At 54.5% G+C, this 8,301-nt stretch overlaps 4 protein-coding genes across 4 annotated transcripts; all 4 read left to right on the forward strand.

Moving 5' to 3' along the window:
• Positions 1–818: 818 nt before the first annotated feature.
• On the forward strand, positions 819–1,441 carry P152DRAFT_508625 (uncharacterized protein; the record flags this gene model as incomplete). Its single annotated transcript, XM_033682588.1, has 3 exons — positions 819–847; positions 894–1,016; positions 1,079–1,441. The coding sequence occupies 3 exons, from the start codon at positions 819–821 to the stop codon at positions 1,278–1,280; spliced, it is 354 nt and encodes a 117-aa protein (XP_033532311.1). The 3' UTR covers positions 1,281–1,441.
• A 1,737-nt stretch (positions 1,442–3,178) lies between these two features.
• On the forward strand, positions 3,179–5,826 carry P152DRAFT_508626 (uncharacterized protein). The gene is made up of 3 exons (XM_033682589.1): positions 3,179–3,673; positions 3,743–3,911; positions 3,959–5,826. The coding sequence occupies exons 1-3, from the start codon at positions 3,618–3,620 to the stop codon at positions 5,426–5,428; spliced, it is 1,695 nt and encodes a 564-aa protein (XP_033532312.1). The 5' UTR covers positions 3,179–3,617; the 3' UTR covers positions 5,429–5,826.
• Positions 5,827–5,935: 109 nt separating this feature from the next.
• On the forward strand, positions 5,936–7,243 carry P152DRAFT_93415 (uncharacterized protein). Its single transcript, XM_033683352.1, has 5 exons — positions 5,936–6,077; positions 6,246–6,434; positions 6,529–6,963; positions 7,054–7,143; positions 7,208–7,243. Exons 2-4 carry the CDS (start codon positions 6,375–6,377, stop codon positions 7,054–7,056), a joined length of 498 nt encoding a protein of 165 aa, XP_033532313.1. The 5' UTR covers positions 5,936–6,077; positions 6,246–6,374; the 3' UTR covers positions 7,057–7,143; positions 7,208–7,243.
• On the forward strand, positions 6,846–7,903 carry P152DRAFT_460375 (EF-hand). Its single transcript, XM_033679895.1, has 5 exons — positions 6,846–6,963; positions 7,050–7,143; positions 7,208–7,255; positions 7,345–7,626; positions 7,703–7,903. Exons 3-5 carry the CDS (start codon positions 7,209–7,211, stop codon positions 7,779–7,781), a joined length of 408 nt encoding a protein of 135 aa, XP_033532314.1. The 5' UTR covers positions 6,846–6,963; positions 7,050–7,143; position 7,208; the 3' UTR covers positions 7,782–7,903.
• The last annotated feature ends 398 nt before the right edge of the window (positions 7,904–8,301 follow it).

Raw genomic sequence — 8,301 nt, forward strand, 5'->3', positions numbered from 1 at the left:
ATCACATTCCCCTCAGGACCACGAAGAGCCCCTCGCTAACGTAGATGGGCATCCTGCAGCGGCTGCTCGAGCTCAATGCGGTCTGGGGATGGTATGACACCACATGTGAGCCTCCTTACGGTCTCACAGCATCATTTGTCTATTTTCATCCTCAACCGAAGCTGGTGTTATTACCCCTTGGAGACAATAACAATGGTACATATTAATCCGCTCTGACACCGGGCCTGGATCTATGCGAGCGGTTGCAGGGACTAGGCATAGTACCAACATCCCCTTGATATCCAGGTATCAACCTCTCCATAATACTCATTTACTGTTTTTCTGGTTCCAAATCTCCTCATAGTTGTCGAATTGTGTTTCCATGTCATCGTAAATTCTTAGGATCCTGCCATTGCCTGGCAAGTTGAACATCGGCCTGCGCACTGATCGCTTCATATTGCCCATGCCTCTTCGCTTTCAATCGGCTCCGCGTCGAAGCATCCACGCTAGCACTGGATGTGAGTGCTCGACATCCAAACTGCGTAAATCTGATGCGCGACCATACCATTGGATTCGAGAGGACCAGACCCTTCAAGATGAGGGGATCGACCTCGTCGTCGTGCGAAGCGTACCCCGTTTCACTCGACAAGATTGGTGATGTCATACTAACCGAATCGTGAAGCCATAAATATAACCACCTTTTGTTGAATGTCGACTTGCTCATGTGGTCTTCTTTTGCTGTCGGAAAGAGATTTCAATTTCGACCCGTGTCTGGAAGAGCTAATATCACATCCCAAACAAACCATCTCCATCACCATTCCCTCCGCTGGTCCTCTAAAATGGTCAAAGACGCCGACACGGTTATCAAGTACTCAACCCCCACTTACCAACGACCCCAACTAACACCTCCCCAGAGAGTTCAACGAGCTCGTCAACATGACAGCCCCCGAGCTCCAAACCTGGCTCAAGCAACCCGAATCTACCGACGCCGGCTACTCCAAATCCGACAACTCTGGCGAGACCATCGGCCACGAGAGGTACGGCACCTATCCCCCCTCCCACACCTTCCACGCCTAACCGCCCCGCTAACCGCTCCTAGCGGCCGGAAAATACTCTCAATCCTCGAGAAGAACCCGACCAAAGACCCGGCGCAGTACGGCGATGAGGACATCGATCATATGCGGAAGGTCGTGGCGTATAACAAGCGGCATTTGGCGCAGGAGGGGGCGGCGAAGCGGGATGAGGGGAGTCGGGCGTGTCGGTCGTTGAAGAATTGGGGACATGATGCGCGGAAGGAGTAGGGAGGTGAGGACTGAGGAAGTAGTTTGCTGTCCAAGAATAGACGGTGGGTTGGTTGGGGCTGTTTCTGATCGACGTGCTGGTCTTGCGGCTGGTGCCACGCTACTACGTGATCAAGTCATCTGGAGATTCATTTTCTTTGGCAGTATCAAAATGATTTCGACCATCGCCCAAACTGATCCCAAAACACGAACAACCGTCAGCCGACATGTAGGAATGCGGCGTATAAGGCATTCCACCTCGCCACACCGTATCTGAACTTGTCTCCACCAATTGATATCCTATCAACAGTTATCTGATTCCCCAAAGCGACATCAGCCAGTTCAGCAACGCCGGGCATCCTCACCACGACCAGCGAATCAGATCCCGGACCCGCCGATCTCATCCAGCAGCACAGCATCACCCCCCGTCATTGGCCGCCGCGCTAAATTCTGAAACACCCTACACCTTCGATTTGAAGGCGTTGGCAGTTGGCGGTTGGTTCCGGAAGATCCCCTGAACGGCTTGAGGATGGATATGCATAAGCCTGGCATAGCCACGATCGTCTGGTAGATACGCGACAGCCAGGTCTTCTCATCTCCAGCCTCACTTCACTTCGCACAGATTGCCCTCGTCGGAGACCGATCCCCCGCATATTCCTATTCGACCTGGACTCTAATATGTAATATATTAAGGACTAGGCAGAAGCAGGAACAGGCCGCGAAGCGAGCAAATCAGCACGGTGATGTCCGGTCATGATGGTATATATCTGAAAGCCAATCGATCCTGAACCATCACTCTAACTAACGACTGGAATGTTTTTGGAGGAGGAAGATGGACAGACCGCTCAGTGCTAATCGGGAAGTTCATGTTCCCAGTTCCTATGATAGCTTTTCGAAGTGCCTGATTCCAAATCGAGGTATCCTGTACTGGTTCGCATAAGGTATCTCTTACGTACCTCACCGCAACTCCGTCCGCTGTTCACCTCAGTCATCAACTAGCAGATAGACTATTGGCAGTCCCTTGATTGAAGGTACATACGGTATTATCCTGATCACGGCTGTACCTGCTCAGTGCTCAGAGCAGCGATGTCACGTACCCCTCGCGCTCAGGTAGCAAACAGGAGGCGTTAGTACTATGGACTGTTGCCATTGGTAAGGAACTCTACTCTCGACACGCCTGGTGGGGCTGTGTAATGTATCGAAATATTTATATACTGTATTGTAACTTATATGTTCTGACTAAACTGTACAGCTCCTTGTAATAGCGGCATACACATTGAACTAGGTAATTATCATCCATATTCATTAATGCCTAATACCTCCTAGGTAATTAGATGTCGCAGGCCAAGGCATGAGCTCTAGGAGTCCAAGGCTGCAAACTGCATTAACCATCTTGCCGTGATTCTCGTATATCTGTAGCGCCGGGGGACTAGGCATTCAGCTAGAACACACAGCTTACACACAACTTACACAATACAACAACTTCGCTGCTGTAACAACAGCACCTAACTCCCAACCATTTTAGCACATCACGTGCGACATTAGACTATGGTTGGTATTTACTCTATGAGGACAACAATACATGTAAGTTGCACAGAAGGTGTAAAATTGGATTCCGGTCAATAATTCCAACATAACAAACCCATTAGTAAGTAGTACTAGGGAATGAACCAATGGTGACTAATGAACCTAAGTCAAGCACTCAAGAGTCAAGCATATATTATTTGAGTGTTTATTTTAGGCATATTCACGTGATTGAACCTGAAACTCACAGCCATACGATACCAAGCTGTATTTCGACTAGTGGTCCATGTGCACAGTGCAGTGGCGTCCGTGATTGATTGACTAATGATTCACTAGCTACAGCAACTGGCTATTTGGCTCCCCCCCTCCCCCCAAATGGCATTGTCCAACTCTGGTCTCAGTCTTCCCGTCATCTGTCCGTCTGTCCGTCTCCCAGCCTGCAGGTCGAAGGCGTTCATCCTTTGCTATCTTTAGCATCAACAATTCCACCCTTCAACCAGCCCTTGACGCTTGACGACACACCCGCCATCCCACTCCCAGTTAACTTAGTTGTCAGTCGTGAAGTCGTGAACTGCGTGCCCTGCAGAGCCTCACCACCCGTGCCTTGCTTGCGACCGTTGTCCGTTCTCCTTCTGCCGCTTTTCACCACTCATTCTCCATTCCAATTCCCATCATCTGCCATCCAAGTGGGTCAGCGGATTGCTTCTCGTCATTCACTTCTGCATTTTGGCGACAGCGCATTCGGCCAACGGTTCTTCATCGCGTTGGCTGTCCGTTGCGCGCTTGTCCCCGTCGAACTCGACCCTGTTTGCATGCGTATGACCACGACGAGCCATGGGTAGACGGAAAATCGAGATCAAGGCGATCAAGGATGATCGGAATCGCTCTGTGTAAGTCTGCCCCTCCGCGCGGTTAGATGTATACCTCCATCGGACAATATCTAACGGATGTACCTGTAGGACGTTCTTGAAACGAAAAGGCGGGTTATTCAAAAAGGCACACGAACTGTCCGTATTATGCTCCGTCGACGTCGCAGTCATCATCTTTGGCCACAACAAGAAGCTCTATGAATTTTCATCCGGCGACATCAACGAGACGTTGGGAAGATACCAATATGTTCGCTCGCAAGTATGTGGCAAGAATAACATGATCGGGACGTAACTGATCGCGCGTAGTTCGGCGGTGCTCACGAGCACAAGGGACCGGAAGATTTCATGGGAAAGAAGGACATGGACGACGAAGAAGAAGACGACGAAGGTCCTCCATCAATCCGGGATTCGCATACTCCTCCCGACCATCCCATGATGCGCCATCATCTCCAAGCACCGGCTTTCCAACATATCAATCAACACCACGCACCGTCACAGTCGCCGCCGATGCACAACGGTATGGGTTTCCGTGGACCGTCCCCTCAACCGCCAACGTCAAGACCCGGGTCGAGGACACACGTCCGAAGGACCAGCTCAAATCTAGCTCCACCCCATGCTCAAGCGTCCGGACCTCCTCCTCAGCAGAGCTATGCATATATGCCCAATCCGCCCATTTACAACCCCCAAGCGGCAGCCGCGGCAGGCATGCCGGTCCGACCACCAAGCGGACCGCCGCCTCAACATGGAGTTTCCTACCCCCCGCAGTATCAACAGACCTACCCTCCACCGAATCCCCATCTCCAACAGGCGATTGCACAGGAACATCGACGACAATCGATGCCAGCATCCGTACCCGCGCAAGATCAACGACAGGGCCCGCCGCAGTCGCAGCAACGACTCCAACCTCCCCAACCGCCACCGCACCGTTCACCGCAACCCGAGCAGCAAAACTTCCAAAGCCCCCCGATGCCGCAGCCGAAACCGCTTCCTTCGTCCGCACGAAACAGCATCTTCACCCCCATCGACGACAAGCGGTCCTTACTAGCGCAACACTGGGGCGAGCCCTCCCGCCACGACCCCGGCGCCAAACCCGACGGCCGCTCCACCTCCATCGACGTCTCCTCCATCAACCGCGACCTCTCCAGCGCACCCCCTCCCCGCACCAGCTCCATCACTTCTGTCCCCACCCTCAACCCCTCCAGCCGCACCAACAGCCTCCAAACCGACCTCAAGCGCCCCCGCCTTCGCGTCGAGATCCCTTCCGAACACTCCGACAGCGACCCAGGCTCCTCCGCCTCCCCCAAGGACCCTACCACCGCCCTCCGCACTCCCGTCCGCGGACCCGGCGAATCCGGCGTCGTCCTCCCCCCGCCCTCCCCCTCTGCTAGCGCCCTCCTCAGCGCTGGCGCCGCCGGGCCGCCTAACCCCTTCGCACGTCCGCCCCCACCCAACTCCACCGCCAATAACAACAACAACAACAACAACAACAACAACGGCAACCCCGCCGCCTACCGCGCTGGCAGCGACATGGAGACCCCTATCTCCGCGCTGCCGAGCCGGTTCGTCTCCGATCAGCTGCTGCCGTCGCCGTCGAGCTTCTATCCCGAGTGGGGGTTCGGGCGAGAGCCGAACATGTTGCCGAGCCCGTTGGCGTTCCCGACCCCGGTGGGACAAGGGGGCGGCGGGTTTCGGGGGGAAGAGGGGGAGGCGGAGCGGGAGAGGAAGCGAAAGGGGGAGGAGGGGGAGGCCGGGGATGTGAAGAGGACGCGGACGTGAGGGGCTGCTTTACCTAGCATCCGCCCTCATCTCCACACCCTTCTTTGTTGTTTTCGGATCATCGTTGCTCGTTCCTTCCTTTCGAGCGGAAAATGTTAGGTGGTTTCATCACGGTTTCATCTTCGGCGACGATTTTACTCTTTATAATTCCGGTATTTACGGTTGGCGCAATATCTGGTTCGAAAATGATGGGTTCTATGCTCTATTCTATCCACACGCTCCTTTTCTTTGATCACGGATACGGACACGGACAAGTGGTCATTCATGGTCGGGTATTACGCGATGGGAATCAATCGCGGCCCGAGATATCGGAGTTTGTGTAGATTGGTGCGTTTTTTCTCGGACGGCCTTGGTAGTGTGATATCGGATAACTACAAAATGTTAAGATGGTACTCTTCTCTGTGTCTCGTGAAGTAATTGCGTGCTAGGCAGTATCAGGATTGATATCCCTGAGCTCGCCGAGGAGGTAACTGTAGTCACAGGACCCTGATGACCCGATCGATGCCCAGCCCACATTGCAGCCTTGTGTCCTCATCACCATCCTCCCATAACAGTGCCACAGAAGCGAACCCTCCTTGCAATCAATCGTCACAATCAGTGCTACTCTGTTGACTCCAACTCTCCTAAATTCCCACCCTCCTCTTCCCAAGTAAGCCTTACCGCACCCCTCATTCCTACCGCACTGTCCCCCTTCCTCGCCCTGCCAATCGCCTACATCGCCTTATCATCCGCTTTAGCGCCCGCCAGTCTCGCAAGGCTGGCCTATTGCGTCAAAGCCGGAGATCGGTCTGCACTCTGGAGGCTAAGTAGGACGTAGGTCAACGCGGAGCCGCATCGGAGCTTCCGACGTGGATGTGCATGTAAGGAGGGTCGTTTCCGGCCCCCGAGCCTTGAACACAGCGAAGGGACGCTCTTTTGACTAAAGGACGTGCAACAATCCGAAGCGATGGCGTATAACAAAGGATATAACCCAGATGCGCTTCCCGCGCACGCGGAGCCGGAAGAAGTGAGTACCTACCATGGCCAACCATCCCACCCACCATCCCCTCTCACCCCCCGCTCAACCCCTCGACCCTCCCACCCCCACTAACGCCCCCTAGGCCGCCCAAATCCTCCACTCCAAACCTCCCGGCACCCGTCCCCCCCCCCCCTCCCCCCCCACCCCTACGCCACCAAACCCCCGCCCCCGCGCCCGGACGACCGTCGCCGCGACGACCGCGACCGTCCCCACCACCGCTCTGATAGCTACCGCCGCGACGACCGCCCGCCCCCGCCCAGCGGCAGCGGCGGGAGACACGCAGACGGGCGCGATCCACGGGATGATCCGCGCGCGTATGGATACGGGAGCCCGCCGCCAGGGAGTTTTGGGTATCAGAATTTGGGGGGGGTGGCACAGGGGGGTGGTGGCGGAGGGGGGTATGGGAGGACGGGGTCGCAGAGGTTGTCGGGGGCAGGGGCACCGGCACCGGCGCCGCCGAGGGATGCGAATGATCGGGATGCGTTGTGGCCGCTGTTTAAGGCGGTGGATAAGAATGGTGAGTTTGGATGGGTGGGCGGTTTTTATTTGGCGAGAGGGGAGGGGTTCGGAATGGTGGATGTGGCAGATGCTGACGATGGATAGACAGTAATCAGTTGTCGGAGAAGGAGCTGTCAACGGCGCTGGTCAATGGGGATTACTCGAGCTTCGATCCGCATACGATACGGATGATGATCCGGTGGGTTGCGTTTGGTCTACACGTGCGACTCTGTCCGGAATTATACTGACTGCGCGGCTTGAAGGATGTTTGACATAGATCGCTCGAACACGATCAACTTCGACGAGTTCTGGTAAGTTATGGCTGTGCTCCGTTTTAGAGTTGCTTCCTGGAGGATCCATGGCGCATGATGCTTCATTGAGACTAATATGACGTCTCTAGTGGTCTATGGGGCTTCCTGCACGCCTGGAGAACACTGTTCGACCGCTTCGACGTTGACCGATCAGGAAATATCCAATACACCGAGTTTTCCGATGCCCTCGTTGCATTCGGCTATCGGCTCTCTCCCCAGTTCGTGACGCTCATCTTCAGGACGTACGACCGCCGGAACGAGAATGCAATATCCTTCGACCTCTTCGTGCAAGCGTGCATCAGCCTCAAGCGGATGACGGACGTCTTCAAGAAGTACGACGAGGATCGGGATGGGTATATCACGTTAAGCTTGTAAGTTCATCCGAGCCATTGCTTCTACCATCGCTGTAGGCAAACGTCGCCGGAATTCACGCTAACTGCCTGATAGCGAGCAATTTCTCACAGGTGCGCAAGAACTCTTCCTTTTCAACAGCATCTCCTCGGTCACTGATACTGGCCTGTACTAGAAATCCTGACGCAAGCTCAATAATGGGCGATTGGAATGGCAGAGTAAGATGGTTGGTACCTTCAAAATGGAAGTTGGATGCGGCGTAAGGAGGAAGGAATTGGCACTTCTTACCCTCAGAACTCGGGTATTAGTTGGGCATGTCAAATTGGCATGGACTCAAGCTCTTATTAAAAGCGCATCGAGCCACAGATAGTTCAGATAGGAGTGAAGACGGAGGATGAAACGATTGCTTGTTCTTCATATGCCTTTGAGACCAATGCACGTGACCACGCGATGTTCCTGTTTCCTGGGCGTTTGATTGTTTGAAGCTCCATCCAAATATGTCTTGTTGATAACTTACCTCTCCACCACGCAATTGAACTACACGACCCTCCAAACATGGCATCCACCTCAGACATTCCCTGCCCGATCCCCCAGGTCCAAGAATCCCTCCACCCATACCTCCACTCCCGCCCCACCACACACCACATCCGCCGCCTCCTCACCGCCCACCTCGCCTCCTCCCTCCGCGACTCCGA

Source organism: Eremomyces bilateralis (assembly GCF_010015585.1).
Source record: "Eremomyces bilateralis CBS 781.70 unplaced genomic scaffold P152scaffold_17, whole genome shotgun sequence".
Taxonomy (NCBI): domain Eukaryota; kingdom Fungi; phylum Ascomycota; class Dothideomycetes; order Eremomycetales; family Eremomycetaceae; genus Eremomyces; species Eremomyces bilateralis.